The sequence below is a fragment of the Medicago sativa genome, chromosome 8, assembly GCF_051527215.1.
Source record: "Medicago sativa cultivar Bolivia chromosome 8, Bolivia_mono, whole genome shotgun sequence".
NCBI lineage: Eukaryota > Viridiplantae > Streptophyta > Magnoliopsida > Fabales > Fabaceae > Medicago > Medicago sativa.
In genome coordinates, this window is record NC_140756.1 from 55,859,198 (window position 1) to 55,879,249 (window position 20,052).

The 20,052-nt window shown below is 33.8% G+C and overlaps 1 protein-coding gene across 1 annotated transcript; it reads right to left on the bottom strand.

Annotated features, from left to right (window-relative positions):
• Positions 1 to 961: 961 nt before the first annotated feature.
• Positions 962 to 1,486, bottom strand: LOC146899696 (uncharacterized). Its single transcript, XM_085736836.1, has one exon. It carries the CDS (start codon positions 1,484 to 1,486, stop codon positions 962 to 964), a length of 525 nt encoding a protein of 174 aa, XP_085592962.1.
• Positions 1,487 to 20,052: the final 18,566 nt, after the last annotated feature.

The window sequence follows — 20,052 nt, forward strand, 5'->3', positions numbered from 1 at the left end:
AAATACTCTTTTGCCACTTTGGCTTTCTTTCATTTTTTTTAAACCTTTTTTTCGAAAACTAATAAAAAACACTCAACCAATCAAACGTCAATATCAGTTTCACATTTGTTGTGTTTTTGTCTCAGCAGTATCCATAAAAATAACCATTTTCTATCTAAAATAACAATCGTTCTTTTATTTATATTTTAAATGAATCCTTCTCTTGTTTATTTAATTTTTTAGAGAACTTATTCATTTATTTTTTTTACGAGAAAATGGCTTAAATCTTCTTTTTCCAAATGCTTCTTCTTTGAATCCTGCTCTTTACCCAAACAGTATTGCTCAGTCTCAAAGTAAATTACATATATGACCCTACGCAGCTTAACATGCGCAAGTACAAACCTTACGTAACTTAAGTCACGTAGCGTGACTTAAGTTACGCTAGTACAAAGTTTGACGTGACTTAAGTTACGTTATGTGACTTTAGTCACGCTAGTGCAAGTCCATGGTTCAGAACAAGCCCATGCCAAGGATCGGTTGCGTGACTTAACTCACGCTAGTATTAACACTAGCGTGACATAACTCACGCTAGTATTAACACTAGCGCAACTTAACTCACGCTAGTATTAACACTAGCGTGACTTAACTAACGCTGCTGCTGGTGCAATGATGGCAGCATAACAGAATGACAGTGGCACCAGAACAGAATGACAGTGGCACTAGCTACTGTTTTGTTCCTTCATTCCCTGTTTATAGTACATGCATTCATTGATTCAACCAAAACTCTTAATTTAGAGAACATGCATTCATTCAATAATAATTTAGAAATGCAAATTTAACGAAAATTAACGCAAATGTCATAAAGAGGCGCAACCGCGCAAATGTAAATATGATACAACCAGGTAAATATGAATACCAAAAAGTCGAGAAAATACTACAAATATCCAAAAAAAGTCATAAAATGTAGTCCTAACATAAGACACTACTGGTCCTCCTGTGGAATCCTAGACCTCCTCCTCGGAACCGGCTGCTGCTCAAACATGCTATAGTCGGTACGGAGGCCCTCCAAAATGCCAAAGAAGAGTGGATTAGAAACCACCTCAGGAATCCCCATCGCATGCTCCACTCTCTCTCTCATGCTGCCGATGACCTGCAATGGATCGGGAGGATGTCTGGCCCACTCCTTGTCAACAAGAATATCCTGATATACAGGTCTCGGCATGACAATATCAGGCTCTGGAGCAAGGTTGACGATGAGAGGATGGGACACATGGTAGAACCACCTCACGTACCTATCTGAATACTTCCAAGGCTCGTCGTCTGGGACCTGGCGACCCCTCCGCTGGTGGGGAACGACATGCAGAGCAAACTCCAAGAAGGCAGCAGCCACATCTGCTGCGGCAAGAGGCATAACATCAGTAGGAGGTCGGGGAACCCTCTGAACATGTCTGTACTGCCTCAGCACCCGCTCCGACAAGTGACGCACCATCCTCTGACTGCCTGCCATGATCCATTCGGAGTACCAGCACACGTCATGAAAAGGCGTCACGTCTCGTCGGTGCTCGTACGGCATCCAGGTGACATGACAATGCTCCATCAAGTCCAACAAGCCTCTGAAGTGGTCAGCAAACACAAAGAGACAAAATATATACATGTCATACAAGCACCTATACATTTATGTTTAACTTAAAAAAAGAGGAAAAAATATATTACCACAAGCAAGCTCATGTAACCACCAACGGAGCCAACATTTGCGTCTGAGGTAAGATTCAGTTGCTCATACAAGAAAGTAAGTCCCATCGCGCCCCATGACCACGTGCCTATGTTAGCCAAATCCCAAATGGCAAGCATCCACAACAGACTAATGGTTTTGCTGTTCTTGCCGGCAAAAAGGGTGTAGCCAAGCAAGAGCAACAAAAACGCCTTCACACAGGCGGGCTTAATACGACTCAGCTCCTGCTCCTCCTCCTCTGATAAATCCTCCTCCAGCAAATGGTTGCACCTATTCAACAGGTAGTCATACTGGTCTTTCAGGGCCGTGTAAGAGACAGATGCACCAAAATCAGTCACATACCCAACCGCAGCCTCCACCAGAAACAACATGTGGGTCACCAGCATATCCATAGTTGCGTCATGATCTAAATCCTCCTCATGAATGAGCCGTCCAGTGACGAGGATGCCTAGGAGACAAGCGACATCATCCAGTGTGATGGTCATCTCCCCAACAGGCAGATGGAAGCTGTTGGTCTCCTGATGCCATCTCTCAGCCATGGCACACATTAAACCGTGGGAGATGTTGTCGTACCCAGTTAGAAGGAGGGGCCTTAGACCCGATCTATCAACTACTTCCCAGAAACAAGGGTTAGCATCTGCCGGCATTGGAAGGGACAGGGAAGAAAGCTTCAGTTTCCTCCCGTGAGAGATGTCTTTCATCTTACGATCCGCTTGCAACTGAAATACAACAAAAATATAATTAAATATGTTAAATAAACATGAAATAATAAACTATAAATATTCTACGTAAAATAAACATGAAATAATAAAATATATATATTATACGTAAAATATTATACGTAGAATATCATTAAACATGAAATAAACTTCATAAATGAAAATACGTAGAATATATTATACGTAGAATAAACTATATATATTATACGTAAAACAAACATGAAATAATAAACTATAAATATTCTACATTATACGTAAAATAAACTTCACATAATAGTAAAATATCATTAAATTAAATAAAGCAAATTATACTTACTCTTTTAGGATATTTCTGGTTCATATTCAGTGACGGATTTAAATAATTAGTGAGGGATTTTATCCGTGCAATTAGGGACGGAAACCAAAATCCCTCACTAATATTTAGCAAGGCCAATATTCTTAAGGGATTACCGGTCGTCACTAAATCCGTCACTAACTTGGTTTGTGAGGGAATTATTGAAGTTTAGTGACGGATTTGTACCCTCTCTAAAAATGATTTTTCTAGTAGTGGTCCGGTAAAAGTGACAACTCGTAAGGCCCCCTTGGAAAGCCCCCATCCTCGTCCTCCATAACTAGCTCTGCATGCTGCTGCTCAGGATCCTGCTCAGGATGATGCTGCTGAGGAGGCTGCTCAGGATGCTGCTGCTGTGGAGGGTCGACAAACTGATGCTCAAGCTGATACCCCTCCTGAAACTGATGCTGATACTCATACCCCTCCTGAAACTGATAACCCGGCTGAAATCCAGCCTGCTCCTGATAATGCTGATCCTGATAAGCTAGCTCTTCAAACTGATGTTGATACTGTGGGGGGTCCAATCTGGGATGCACTCGTCTGTGACGTCGATCCCCCCGCAGCATCAACAGTAGCAAGACTCGTGGCCCCCACTCTCCCTCTCCCTCGACCTCGACCCTCCCGAGGATGTAGTGCTTGCTTCTCCCTAGGTGCACTACTAGTAGGGGTCATCCTCCCTAACCTAAGCCTATCAGGCCTCTCCTGCTCAGACATATCTGCACAAAAATCAAAAAATATTTAACACATTTACACATAATTTCGACAGAAACATACGTGTAATCTTTAACAATACAACAACAACACTATAATGTCGACAGTGTCATTTGAATCCATAAACTACCACATTGCAGTCAAATTAACTATACTCAACATTAACAAACATAACTCTAACTAATTACATCATTAACAATCCAATAAAACCAAAAAAATTATCATCGAGACATTTCACAGAACATGTAGTGTGCATTTTTCAAACAACTATGTAATCTAGCATTTTCAAAACCCTAAGCTACCACATTGTACCCTAAACAACATCTAAACAACAATTCCTAAGTTAAATCATCACTAACAACCATAATCTTTAACATGCAAGACAATTTTTTAAAAACCTAAAAATGTTAATTTTCTACTAAAATTCGAAAATTTCAACCAAAATAATGCAAAGAAGTAGTATAATAATCACTTACTTGATATTGTGGATATTATAGTCATTTATAAGCTGATGATACTTTGGGTTACCATCAGAATGTATAATTTCGTATTTGATATTTCACCAATAGTACATATTTATTTAACTACTTGAGTTCGATCATGGATGAAAAGGTATGTGTCAGCAAGCAAAGTAGGAACTGGGTTTTTGGTTAAGAAAATTTGGAAGTTCTCGGTCGTCGGGATGGTTGTTAAGTTAGCTTGTTCATATGGATGCATACTATCTTGGAAACAAACTTATGATTATTTACATAAGAATAGCCTTACATAAACATGTGGATACTTATAATGGGGTATTAAAAACAGGGATAATTCGTACTATCCCTGTTGTCAAACACATAGTTTAGGAATAGTCTTACCACAAATAATCATCATATTTTGTAGTGACATCAAAATACAAATATGACCTTTGGCCATAATACGAATAAAATATATAAAGGCTCCTATATGACTAATTTAAATATGATGATTAGCAAAATATTTGACCTTTTATTTAAGCAACCCATTTAGTCAAATTATGTGGTCCTACTCCACCTCAAAGGGTTGACGTTTAAAACTGTTCAGAGCCTTGTAGGCTTGACATGGCGTTCAGGGCCTCATAGGGTTGAAAGTCTCTCTAGTCTTACCATGTTGACCACAACTCCAATGAAAGTGTTAAGTAACCTTTCGTCCTTTTTCTAGATATAACCAGTTAATATTGGTAATGGAAATAACTAGTAGGAACTAAATTCACATAAATAGAATGATAAGTTCACTAATATATAGCGTTGTAATGCTTTGACATGGATTACCAAATCAAGTGTAATTCATGTATATGCTTTCATCAATTTACTATGTTAAGCTATTTTGGAATAACATATTTAAAGTTTAGATTATTAAGCTAAGATATACCTTTATTAAGACTATTTGAAGGTCCTCATGTTATGAAGCCATATAATCAAATTGTTTAAACCTTTCATATACCCACTAATTTAAGCACTTGACATAGTTAATTCCCATAATTTTTTGTGACTTTGCTTTAGTTTATAGTGGTAAAAACCATATTTGACAATCAGATATAATTGATTCCCCAATCAACTCCCTATAATTAAGCTTTTAAAATAGAATGAACAAGTAACTTAAATTATAGATCAAATGAACAAGTAACTTGACTAAAATAATGTTTATATCGAGTTTTCATCCTGGAAGATGAAAGGTCACACCTTGACCAAAACCATATGTAGCTTGGTTTGTAAGCTAAGTCTTACTATAGTTAATTAGACTAGTGTATAAGTCAAAGTAGGATAAAGAAATTTTGGGTCTGCATATATACTCCATTACTATTAATATCCTTTAGAGGTAATTTAAGGTAGTAACTTACCTTAAATTATAGGATAGTAACCACTCTATTGGGCCAATAAGTTATGTCCTAAGTAATCTAATATTGTTCATTGGCTAAGGTAATATGCCCGATTTTGACTTATGGTATAGCTAGCTATATAGGTTCATATGAATGCTACCATATTAAGCTATATACTTACAAGTACTATATAATAAATTACTATATGTTAAGGATAATCATATTCATATCTTTACAATATAAAACACTATTATGGAACTTAGTTATGATACTTAATTAACCATAGCTATCTAATAAGTGAGGGACTAATAATTAAGGCATTTAAAAGGTAAGTCTTACATGTTGGATTAATTATTTAATTAATCAATTATGGATTGACAATAATCAATTATTATAAGTTAATCTTATAATATAAATTATGATCTATTGTGTTAAGCACTAATTATATGATGAATTTGAGTGATTGGGCTATTGTTACTAAATGGACCGTGATGGCTTGGACCATTTAGATAAGCCCAATGAGAGGTCTCTGCCCTCAGCCGTTTATCTATTTAAACGTCATCCCATTAGACGGTTAATTATTCTGAACACATTGTGAAAACCTAAAGCTACACGGAATGAGGGTAGTCACCCCTCTCATATTTGTCGGCGGTTATCCTTCGTCAACCTAATTCAAAGGTACACAATTCTTCTTTCTTCTTTATTTGTGATGATATGTTATAACTTGTATCTATTGATCTATGGCTAAACACTAAAACTTTCATCAATTGGTATCAGAGCCTAATAGATACATGTTAGGGCTATTATCATACTTGTTGTCGAATCATATAATGGTAGCATTTGAGTTTTGAGTGAGTTACTAAAATTGTGAATAGAGTCTTATATCCTATTTTATAATAATTAGAGACTTATCTCACTCATATGATGATAAACTTTTTATATAATCGTCATACTCTGTCATATAAAGGTTACTATATTTATAAAATTCTTTGGAATTTTAATTGTGAAAAATTCTTAGACCCAGAGTTATATTCTTGCATCAAATATTCTATATTAATATATATTTTGAGATTTGTTGATACCCTCAAAATTATTTGTCGTGTCAAGAATAACTTGACTATTATACTATTCTTGATTTATGGGTTTCAAAATTTTGTCAGATCTTGAATAGATCATATATTAATTAAACTGAGAATAATTTATTTCAAATCATATATTCTCAATATTTGAGCCTAAGGTAAAAAAAATATTATTTTCTTTCTGAACTTTTTTATTTTTTGAAAAAAATCCAATTTTTTCATTTTTGTTAAAAAATTTATTTTTTTCCTTATCTTTAAATTTTTTAAAATTAATTTTCATTTTTTTTATTTTTTATCTTTTTAAAATTAATTTTTTAAATCATTACACACATGTTAAGTTTTAAAAAAATTAAAATTAAAATAATTACACAGTGGCATGCCACGCCAATGTCCATTACACACATGTCAGGTTTAAAAAAATAAAAATTAAAATAATTACACAGTGGCGTGCCACGTCAGCGTCTGGATGGGGTTAAGGGTGTTTTGTGGAGAATTTTCATATTACAGGGGTGTTTTGTAGAGAATCTTCTTATTATATGATTGGAATCTAAACCTTTTTTTTACAGGGAGTAAACCGGAACTCGCCTGAATTACAGGGAGTAAAAACATATTAACCCTTTATTCAATTATAATGACACACTTTATCCAATAATATATTAACCGTTAGCTATCTATCAAACAATATATCATAATTAGACAATATATTTCCAATAATTCACACCTTGGCTAATTACTTTAGGACCATGCTACCTGATTATTTACTGGTTAAACTTTTATTGGAGAGTATTATTGATATATATTGTGTAGAAGTATGATTTACCTTTAATAATAATACATTTTAGTATACTCTTTAATAATAAATTACACTTTGAATAGTGTAATTTATTATAGTATTTAATGATACCATTAATATAGTTACTATGTTAAAACTAGATTATAGTATGGTTCATTGTAAAAGTTATAAAATTATAAATAATTCCAACCATATGTTAGCTTTGGTCATCCAAATAGGTCAAACATATAGTTTAATTATAGTACTCCATAGTATACTTATTAGGTTTTGTAACCTATATAATTGGAATTTTTTGCTTGAAATAAATAACAAGTATACCTGGGGCTAAAATAGTTATGGAGGATATTCAACATGTTTATTATTATGAAAATGTAGGATTTCCTTACTCAATTAAACCCTAATTAAAGTAAAATAGATTGTGGATTTGATAGGTGATTATAACAAATTATAACCCATAATAAACGTATGAATTAAAGTCTAGATAGCTCCATGATTAGTATATCTCAATAGTGATATTCATATGATAATTTTGAATTAGCTCTTATAATTATAATAGATCATAAGTAACAGCATGATAAGACTACCAAATTATCTCAGACTAGACATTATGTTAATAATAGTTAGTGAAGTGATTACGTATAGAATGACTAAGTATGTTAACCTGTTACGCTAAGTCTATGAAGTATTATAAATATAACAAACCATAATGATTCTCTGGATATTCAAGCAAGTTTACCTCAACATAATTAATAGCTTGACCACAACAATTGACTTATAGACTATGCAAAAAGCTACTTATGGTTTTGGTCAACAAGGTGTGACCTTTCATCTTCCAGGATCCCCTTATGTAAATAATTATAAGTTCGTTTCCAAGATAGTATTCATCCATATGAACAAGCTAACGTTTCCTTATACCTACATAGGCTTATGTGTTTTCCTAAGTGTCCCTGGACGTTCCACACTGACACGTCTAAAATGGAAAGAAAAATGACTAAAAACATCTGCATTAATAAGTTGAACCCTTTCAATCTGAACACCATTAATCTGTAACCACTGGAGAGCATTGTGCCGTCTCCGTGCAGACATTGTACCATTAAAAAATTTAGTATTAGCGTCTCTTTCTAGTAACCACCTCAACCTCGCTTGTTGCCAACACGTGCTTGTCTGAATACGCGATAAAGAGTGCAAATTCCTTTGGAGATAGAGTTAACTTACAAGAATAATGTATTAGTTTTAATCACTTTGCCTTGTCCCTGGAAGAGATATTTAACCCATGTTATATATCCATAGTCATTGATACTATAGTTAATGAATATGTTGAAAAGTTAGACCTTGACGATGATTATGAAAATTAGACAATATTAATTAAATTACCATGTAATCATAGTTATAATCCAATGATACTATTATGAACAAGTAGTTAATCTACATGGTTTTGATAACTAAGTTATAACTTACAGTTAATATAGATAAACTAAAAGGGAGAATTAACTTGTTTATAAGCTTATGACTTTCTTCCTAAGTCATAATTAAAAACTACTATTAGATAAGTTATCCATTACCACTATCTCTTAAAGCGACATTTTTTATCCATGTGTAAAGGGTTAAGTAACATTTAATAATACTTAATTCAATTCAATATTTGTCAAACCATCATAAGGCTGTTTTCTAATTAACATAATTACTATAACCAAAGGTAATAAGCTTACTAAACTTATTACCAAATTAGTAAACATATGTTATTTTAGTTGTATTTTAGAGATTCTTATAATTGTGACCCTTTAGATATGCATGAGAAATTTAAAAGAAGTAACCAATATTTAGGTATATGACTAAAATATTTATTCCTATGGGTTATAAATAGGCCTAATCACAATATAAACCATATTGTCACAATAGCTTATATGGAATAATTATAATCAATACTATTGATTATAATTAAGACTATAGTAGATTATAACAGGATACCTTAAATTATATTCTGATTAACCATAAATTAAGTAACCTAATTGTTTGTCATTAAATAAATATATGAGCCTATTAGGATATCACGCCATAACCATGCACAAATCATGTAGGTTCGATTAATTACGTAACTATTATGAACCCAATTAAAATATAGAATTTTAATTGGGTTCATAATAGTCCCGTAATTTCTCAATGTTACTTTTATTACTAAATATATGACTAAATATATCATCCTATATAATTAGTGCCATAAACACATTTGTCAACCAATACTTACCCTAATGTTCACTTATTAAGTCAAAAGTCCTACTAACTTATACCTCATATAAGACTAATTATAGTATAATTATACCCCATATTAATAGTAATTAACCCTATATATGTTTTCCTATAATGGTTTAACAGTATTGGTTAAATAATGATTTGATGATGGATTTGGTATAATTACTTATTCAAATTAATTTCTTCATTGAAGTAAGTTATCAAAGAGACTAATCATTCTTATAGTATGATGATTATAGATCAAGTTATATTTAACCCACTAGTAAATTTTATATCACTTATGAAAATATAGTAGTCATTATTAACGTGTCAAAGGTAATGTTAATATCAGCGTATACAGTCCCTTCAGTTATTTGTATCATGAATTTAATATTTTTGGTTAATTTGAATTTATAACCAAAATTGGTCAAAGGATTATAAAAAACTAGATGGTAACTTCCCATCTAAGTCTTAACTATATATTTGACTATTAGAAGGAATACATTATAGAACATTAAGTACTATAATGTCATCCTTAAGTTGGACTTACTAAACATTAATTTGATTAGTATGATAGTCAAAGTATGATGATTAAAGGGTTAAAATTAGTTATATAGAATATTATAGCTTAAATTGTAACTTCTTCATATTGTTCATACTATTAGTGCATAATCATATAATAGTGAAATTTATATGATTATTGACTAAGTTGCCTTATTGTTATTCCGTAGTACCCTAATATTAGTTAACTTGACTGATATATAAGAACTAAGGTTAAAGACACCCTAAATATGGTTAACCTTACAATAGCTTAAATATTGATAGCCAATGTATGGTTAATAACATAGGGTAATAAATTACCCTAGGTTATTAAGAAGCTAACATAGATCTTGTTTTCTGGATTTCATAGCAGGTCATCAATAATAATAACTAATTGAACTAATGGATTACTAATGGTCATATCATCTTCTTAGGTAGTTAGGTGTTTACTGATTAAATGTCTAACCTAGAGTAAGATAACTAATGGTCCATAGACTATATAATTTGATACTATTATAAGTAACTTTGGTAATGATGATAACCTAGAGTAGTTAATTATTATCATTATACAAATGTGATATCAAGACGTAATAGTTTTTAAAGCATAATTAAACTCATACCAAATTACTACGAAAGATGAGTATTGGTATCTTGTTGGTCACAATATGTTTAATCCAACTTACTAAATAATTATCGCGTGAGAGGACCTAAAGATCTTATAACTAGATTTAGTAAGACTATAGTAGCTTACAATCATCATAAGTTCTAGATTGTTCATTATAGAGGTAACTCAAGTATTTAACAAGTAACTCCTTCATAACTGAGGTCAAATGATTACATCATAATTTAATAAGTCATCTATATACTATACCTTAAAATCGATGTTAAGAGCTACTGGGTTTTAACTATGTAGTCTTTCCATAGGTGCTAAGTAGTCATTAACCATCTGTTCATAAGGCTGTTTTCTAATTAACATAATTTAGGGTTGAACTGATTAAGCTTATTCCAAAACATACTACAAATATATTATTCAGCAAGTTAATTAGGTTAAGATTTAGGTACAAGTTAGGAAATTTATTCTAAAACCCTATAAGTTATACTGTTTACTACAAATGATTCAAGGTATAGTATGATATGATTAGGTTAACAATTTTCTATATAGCTAACTCAATAAATTAACTCATTATATTCTTTCAGCATCTTTGGTTTACACTATACAAAGGTATAATGTTTATAAGCCAAAACCTTATACCTCACCAAATTATGGCTAATTCTAATAGTTATTCATATTAATAGATTGAGTATATATAGAATATATGGTCTTAGGTACTTAATATTGGGTACTTATTATGTCCTATCTATACTAGTCTTACTAAACATTAGGGTTATCAATGCGGTTAATACTTTTTTGACCAAAAATATGCTAGTTAAAACCTAAGTTTCTAAAATTTAGTAAGACTTACTTAATAATCATTAAAAGGACTATGCACATATTTTAGTAACATAATTAGTATATATTTTTCAGACCAATTGATAACAATATTAACCTATTTTAGGGCCTATCAATTATATAATCTCAGTAGATATTAGAAACTTGTTACATGCTTTACTGAATGTAATAACACATAATCAAATAACATTCCAAGTATAATCAAAATGACGGGAAGTTTTTTATCAGAATACTATAATATAGTGTTAGTTCATGAGGGAAACACTCATGAACTAACACTATATTGTAGTATTTCTATTTTATTTTTTGGCTATTGTATAAGTGTTATCCAATGAACATGTATACCTTTTAGTCATAACGATAGATGAACTCTAAAATTAAGGACCTCTTTCTTACTCGATAAATCACACGAATGAAAGGTCAAACCCTAGCTATTTTTCACAGATATCCCTTATCCCCCAACATGACAGTTTCTCTTCTTTTTTACAAAAAAGTTTAAAAAATTTACAGAATCAGAAAACATTTACCTCTATATTTTCCTAATTTCCTTCTTTGTACCCGCTTTTTTATTTGTGTTTACCCTTTAACTCAATGGGCCAACTACTAATAATTCAAAGCCCCTATATGTCAAGATAATTTTCCATTTGCATTGGTCTAATGATGTTGGTTTGATATCTTGAAGTGTATTTGTAAGGTCTCAAGTTCAATTTTCTCCAATGTCAATATTAGTGGGTTAGTTTGACTTCTTAAAAAGAAAATCTATTTCCCCATAATTGTTCTAAGAGGGTCTCCATTATACTAAAGGATCAAACAATTCGAACATTCTAATCTATATTGACTAATTCAGACGTATCTTATAATGGGTTCAAACTTACCCTTTCTCACTTCATCTTTTACTCAAAACTCTCAAACTTCCAAAATGACAAAATGCTTCTCATATCATTGATTTTCTTTTAAAACCTCTTTTCAGATTAGTTTAGAAGTCACAACATCATAACACATTTAATCATTAATGATTATATAACATCAACAAATACCAACAACAATCATAAACAAGACATTGTTATTCATCTAATTATTGTTTAGTCATCATCGAAGCTAATTAGGATTAACAAATCATAAACTATTAGTTATAGGAAATTAATTACTAGGCTAAATTCGCATAGCAAGCTTAAATGACAACAATGAGAAATTATGAATTCTACATAACAGAGACAATGAAGGTATGTATGTATGTATGTATGCAGCTATATTATACACCAGTGTTTGTCAATTGAAAAATAGGCAAAATGCTTTCTTGGTCACAAGCATTTGAACACTTTATTCGGGCACACATACACAATTTGAGAAAAAGTAGAAAAAGAAAATAATTAAGTGAAATGTATTTTTGCGTGTGTATATAAATGATGTGGCAAAATACTTGTGGTCAAGCAAGACTTCCTCCAAAAAGTAGTGGTTTGTTCAAATTTTGTTATACTATGGTGCTATATTGTTGTAATGTGACAACTAAATATAAATCTACTTATTTATAAAGCAAAGATATACTAAATCAACATAATTTGTATCATTGTTTGAAGTTATGTTGGGATTTTGGCTATAAGAAAGTGTTGTGTCTCTCAGACTCAAGTATTGGGGTAGACCTCGTTTAGAAAGGTTTGTATTAGGGGTGGTCCTAGACATAAAACACACTAAATTATTCTTCCTAGTAATTAAATAATACTAAATTTAACAAGAGACGTTATACTAAAAATAGTTGTAGCAACCAAAATTAAGCTAAAATGAAATCATTAATAACCGTTCTAAGAACATTTCTTTCTATAACTTGCATTGAAAATCACATATTGTCGTACCTAGAAAGAAATTTTCTCTGACATTAATGGACAAGTAATAACTTTTTGAAATTGATTATTCCTCCCAGATCATGTTCAAGTTTGGCTTGGGTTCATAATCCTTGACAAAAAAGGATAAGGACAAGAAAAGGATATGTTTGCGTTTGCCTCATATAGGAAAAAGCATTAAGGCTAAGGGTATCATAAAGTTAGAAATACAACACACCAAACCTTTTCTTACATACAGAATCTTATAGTATAACTCCTAGTAGAATAAAATTCATATGTTTAATGAAATAGAAAAGGTCATAATGCATATATTTTCATTCCAATTTAACACATATTTGTAATCAAGGCTTATATATGATAAACACACGGTGAACTTAAAACGATAGGTTCTACGGTGAACATGTCTACGAACGTAAAAATGAGTCTGTACGCTCATCCAAACAGACACTTAGTTAATATCATAACGATACACTTAAGTGACTATAGATTTGTATTCTCTACTATTTTGATGTATTAATACGAACCTTATCTTTACACTATAACAAATTAAACTAATAAACTTGGATTCTTTATGATTGTTGTATGGTGCAGTAGCTGTAGGGGATTCAATTTACAAACTGAAATTCTAGCACACTTGTTTTAATATGTTCTGTAAGATGTTCAACGTTTATAATGTTCTGTTCAATATTCCAACATCACGAAGTAAACAGAAATAAAAAACAAGAAAATAAACGACAAGAAAGTAAAGAACTCATCGAGTTTGTTGACCCAGTTCGGTGACATACACACCTACTTTTGGGGCTACCAAGCCAGAAAGGAAATCCAGCTCTCAGCAAACTCCTCGTTTACACTAAAGACCTAGGACCTACCCGTATTGATTTCAACCTAGGAACTCCTAGATCTGAGATCCCATCTCACTATCTTACAGTCAACCACAGTATCAGACTTTAAACAACAGACACAAAGTTGAAGTTACCTCAAACACGACTACACCTTTCTTAAAAGCTTTGGTGTATCACAACTGAGTATCAAACTCAACAGACAGTCCTTAACATGTATCACAAATGACACAAGAAAGGTTCATAATATAGGTACTAAACCTGCATCAACATGATACAAGAATAGAACACATGTAGACTCAAAACCCTAAAAATAGTTCATTAGGTCTTGAAGTCTCCCTTATATACTGAAGCAGCTCGGGTCAAATACTTTAGTTGGGCTTCAGAACAATACAGATCGTCCAGCTGATCTGCAAAACAAGAATCAGAGACAAATATGGAAAGTCCTAAAATGTCGAAACATCTTTAGGATCGTCCCAAAACAACTTCAAATATTTGCTAAAATATACACACAACTTTAAGAATATTCCACAACTGATTCTGTAAAGATATGCGCGTTGCTTGGTCAATAAGATAAAGAAATATTGTTTCCTTAAACAATAAAGGGCGCGCGTACAAATAGGCATGAATCCAAAGAGATACCTTGGATACACTTCCTCAAGTCATCACGAACACATGTTCAAGAAGAAGGAGTAGCATAACAGTACCACTAAAGAATACATGCATATGAGTACACCATATGGTATCATTCCCCCTCAAAGTAACAACTTATGAGTGATTGCTAAACATATTTCAATACTCCCTCTGAATACATGCATATGGAAGAAGTATCAAACAATTTCCTAATGCATAGATAAAAGAATACTTCAGGTCCTGGGCATAAGATCTTTCAGCGAATATGCACAAATAACCTGAAATAGTTGCAATACAGGTATAATAGGCATAACAAACATAAAGCTACAAAATAAAAGCAGACAAATAGAGAGATTATAATACCATTTTTCTCCCCCTTTTTAGCCACAAAATATGCCACACAGAATAACAGACATCAAGAGTACACCATTGCCATGTATACCCCACAGATCAAAGTCTCGTCATGCAAGCAAATTCCCAGCTTGCCCCTTAACTTTTCAAATTGTTTAGCATCTAAGGCCTTGGTGAAAATGTCTGCTAGTTGCTCCTCTGTATCAACATGCTCAAGTGCCACTACCTTTTCTTCAACAAGATCTCTGATGAAATGATGTCGAATGTCAATGTGCTTTGTTCTGCTATGTTGAATAGGATTCTTGGAAATATTGATAGCACTTAGGTTGTCGCAATATAAGGTTAGAACATCTTGTTCAACATTATACTCCTTCAGCATCTGCTTCATCCAAACAAGTTGAGAACAACTACTTTCAGCTGCTATGTATTCAGCTTCAGCAGTAGACAGGGACACACAATTCTGTTTCTTACTAAACCAAGAAATTAGATTATTTCCTAGAAAAAACATCATCCAGAGGTACTTTTTCTGTCATCAGCACTTCCTGCCGAGTCAGCATCACAGTAGCCCATCAGCTTAGAGTTTTCACTGTGTGAGTATAAGATCCCATAATCACTGGTGCTATTAATGTACTTCAGTATCCTCTTCACTTGAGTAAGATAACTCATCTTTGGTTCAGCTTGATACCTTGCACACAAACCTACATCAAAAGTGATATCTGGCCTACTTGCTGTAAGATACAATAAACTCCCAATCATGCTTCTGTACATGTTTTGATCAACAAATATACCACTTTCATCCTTTGTCAGCTTCAAGTGAGTGGCAGCTGAAGTTCTCTTGTAACCACCATTATTAATGCCAAATTTCTTCACAATGTTCTTGGCATATTTACTCTGGGAAATAAAGATAGTATCCTCTATTTGTTTAACCGGTAGACCAAGAAAATAGGTCAGCTCACCAACTAAGCTCATCTCAAACTCAGACTGCATCTGTTTAATGAAATGTTGAACCATCAAGTTCGACATCCCACCAAAAACAATGTCATCAACATATATCTGTGCAATCATCAGTCTTCCATTATCATTTTTCACAAACAAGGTCTTGTCTGTTCCTCCTTTCCTATATCCTTGATTAACAAGAAACTGAGTGAGTCTCTCATACCAAGCTCTGGGTGCCTGCTTTAAACCATATAGAGCTTTCGTCAATCTGTAGACATGATTGGGAAAGCTAGGATCAACAAATCCTTTAGGTTGGTCAACATAGACATCTTCAAGTAGCCATTTAGAAAAGCACTCTTTACATCCATCTAGAATAACTTGAATTTGAATACAAGACTCACCTAGAAACAATCTTATAGATCCTAACCTAGCAACAAGTGCAAAAGTCTCATCAAAATCCAGACCTTCTACCTGAGTGTAGCCTTGAGCTACTAGTCTTGCCTTATTTCTGGTCACAATACCATTTTCATCAGACTTGTTCTTATAGATCCACTTGGTACCTATCACATTCATACCTTCAGGTCTTGGAACTAAATCCCACACTGAAGGTGAGAAAAACACAAGAAGGAGGGGTTGAATTGTGTTTTGAAAAATTCTTCGTTTCTCCTAAAAACTGAACACACTGATCAGAAGCTAAGTGAGACAGCTTCTGAAGTGATAATCAGAATCTAAATGCAGCGGAATAAAATAGAGAGAGAGAAGAAGAACGACACAAAGCAATTATACTGGTTCCTTCCACAATCCGGAAGTAGTCCAGTCCCCCTTGCACTTCCAAGGAGATTTCACTATGAGTAATATCTGATTACAAATGCTCAAGCACACAAGCAAGAGACTTCCTTTGCTCAAGCACACAAGCTAGAGACTTCCTTTGCTCAAGAACACAATCAAGAGACTTCCTGCTCAAGCACAACTGCAAGAGACTTCCTAACTAAACAAAATTACACAGAAAATTGTTTAAGGTTGAACACTTGATATACAATCAGAGGTGCTCACAATACAAATCAGATACAGACTCAATGGACTTAAGAATTTCTAAGATATGACTTTGAGACACGGAAATTCTAAGTGAATGCAGAACAATTTCAGCAGAGATTTGGCACTTGTAAAAATGTTATGAGTCTTTCGTTCAGCGTTCTTGCATTACCAAATCTCTAGGTCTTCACTCCTTTATATAGAGGTGTGAAAGAGACGTTGTGAAATTGCCAGCACACCAAGGAGTCGTTGTTGAAGCTTGATCTTTCACCAATGATCTTTTGCCTGATTTGGTTGTTGTCCTATGAAGAACCAATTTGAAATCCATTCCTTATCCAAAGGAACATATATGCAGGCGAGACCGTATTCTGGAGCTGTTTTCTTGTCTTGTAGCGTGGACACAAAACAGAGTAGTGGAGAACGTGGTTGTACAATTCGTACAATAGTACAATGTCAATGCTTTCGTCCAAATTGCAAGCACATGCCTTCAAACACCTTTGAAATGACCGTTGCAATGTTCCACTGATTTTCTGCTGTGTTTTCGAAACCAATAGACAGCTTTTGCAATGTAGATTCTTCAATCTTTGAATGTTTTGCAAATCCAGTTGGTCTTCAGCTTCTGGTGAAATGACTTCTGATGAGGCAGCTTCTGATGATGCAGCTTCTGATGAAGCAGCTTCTGCAGCTTCTGATTGGTGCAGCTTCTTCAGCTTCTGATGATGTGGCTTCTGGACCTCTTGTCTTCAGAAGCACTATTCTTCAGGAGCAGCTTTACTTCAGGAGCGCTATTTCTTCAGGAGCAGCTTGACTTCAGGAGCGCTTTGCCTTCAGAATCATCTAAGCTTCATTTGCTTTTGCTCTTTATTTGCTCATTCAGAACCAATCAATGAAGTAACTTTTTAAACTGTGGTCCTGTACACTTGAACAAATATTAGCTAGTCCAATTTACAATTTTTAATACCTTGTTATCATCAAAACTTTCTAAGGTTCATTGTTAAACACATTTTGTTCCAACAATCTCCCCCTTTTTGATGATGACAAACAATAGTATTTAAAAATTGATCAATTGTTGTTAATCTAATTAACAAGTTGACCTTGGGGTTCTGAGGTTTGTAAGCTCAGAGTCTGAGGTTTGTAAGCTCTAACTCCCCCTGAGTCTGACAGTCTTTAAGGTGAGGTTTGTAAGCTCCCCCTAAGTTCTATCCAGGTTAATTAAATTCATTTTTCGCACAATAATATCAGAGCTATAAAAAATGAAAGAATTGACTTATAGATAAGAAGAATGGTTCACTTAATTGTTATTTGAAATTTGATACTCCTCCTTTTTGATACTCCGATAAAAAGGATAGAAATTTTCAAAATTTTCAAACATTAATTAATGGGGCTCAGAGCCTTTAAATACTATCACATATACTCCCCCTTTTGTCATTAGCAAAAAGACATAAACAAAAAGAAGAGATGAGAAAAACTCAAGATTAAAGGTTCAGAGCATAATTCAAATAAATTTAAAGCATTTTAACCATCTTCAAGGAATAAATAAACAGTCATAGCAAGCATTATTATGAAAGCAAATAATAATACACAAGGTATAAACAGATAAAGATATTCAGAAGCAGGAAGAATTCAGAAGCATCTAATATCAGAAGCAAAAAGAACTAATTCAGAAGCAGAAATGAACAAAGAATATCAAAAGCCTAAAAAGACAGAAAAATAAGTTAAAAGTGTGCAACTAAGGGTTTGGCTTATTTCTCTAAAATCTTCTTTAGAAGCTCTTGAACATCAGCATACTTCTTGTCCATAACTTTTCTGTAGTTGTCTTCTCTGATCTTGGCTTCTTGCATGTCAGCTTCCAACTGTGACATCTTCAGCTTCTGCTCTAGTAGCTCTGTTTCAAGCCTGTCATTTTCTTCTTTGAGCACCTTGTTCTCCTGAGCTAGAGCCAGGTTTGGTGCATCAATCTTCTCTAGGATCTCAGAAGGAATGATCAGATTCAGCTCCTTAGGCAGGAATTCATCAGGTTCTCTGCCTCTGATACTGAGTGGATTCTTCACCCAAGTACCAAGAACTTCTACATCTCCAGCATTCTCTTCAATGCCATTCAACCAATCTTCCAGCTTCTGCTTGGCTTGCTCTTGAGCCTCTATACAGGAATCATGCAGAGCTGAAATCAGGTTGATGACCCTTTCCTTGATCCTTCTCCATTGCTTCTGATAGCTTATTGTATGACCCAAGTCATTTCTACTTGCTATCAGTCTGAGAACTTCAGAAGCAATATCTTCCCACACATCCTTTAGAACTTGAGAATCCAGGTATATGGTGGGAGGTGAAGGTTGTTTAGAGGGTTTTGGAGGGGCTAGGGGAATAATTGGTAGGTTTGATGATGATTGGTCATTTGTAGTTGATGATTGGCTGGTTGATGGTTGGTCAGGAGTGGGGTCAACTACCATATCAGAGGCATGATGATATTGATCATCCTCAGAATCTGTGTCCATATCACATACACCAGTATGGTGGATGAGCTTGATGACTTGAACTGGTGAAGAAGATATGGAAGCAGAGGTTAGCTCAGGAACAATGTGTTCAGGAGCGGCAGTTTCAGGTTCAGGTTCAGAAGTGGATTTAGTAACTGGTTGTTCAGGAACAGAATGTTCAGGAACGGTCTTTTGAGGAGTTGGTTGTTCAGGAACAGATGGTTCAGGAACAATTGGGGGTGATGAAATTGTAGAGGGTGAAGAGGCTTTTTCTGGTGAAGGTTTTTGTTGTGGGGGGTCTTCTGAAACAACTTTATCAGAAGCAGCTGCTTCTGGAGTTGTCTCAGAGGCTTTTTCTGAGGTTGTGGTAAAACCAGATTGAGGTAGTTCACCTAGATAATGACTTTCGAGGTGATCTAAAAGGGATGTGTCTTCAGAAGGAATAGAGGATGTGCTATAAGATGTGTGAGAAACTTGAGATACCTTAGATAACTTTGCAGAGTTATCTACTGCTTCTGAAGTTCCATCTTCTGGAGCATCTTCAAAAATGAT

Excerpts from the sequence above, each read along its gene's own strand:
- LOC146899696 (XM_085736836.1), bottom strand. The coding sequence starts at position 1,486 with ATGGCAGGCAGTCAGAGGATGGTGCGTCACTTGTCGGAGCGGGTGCTG.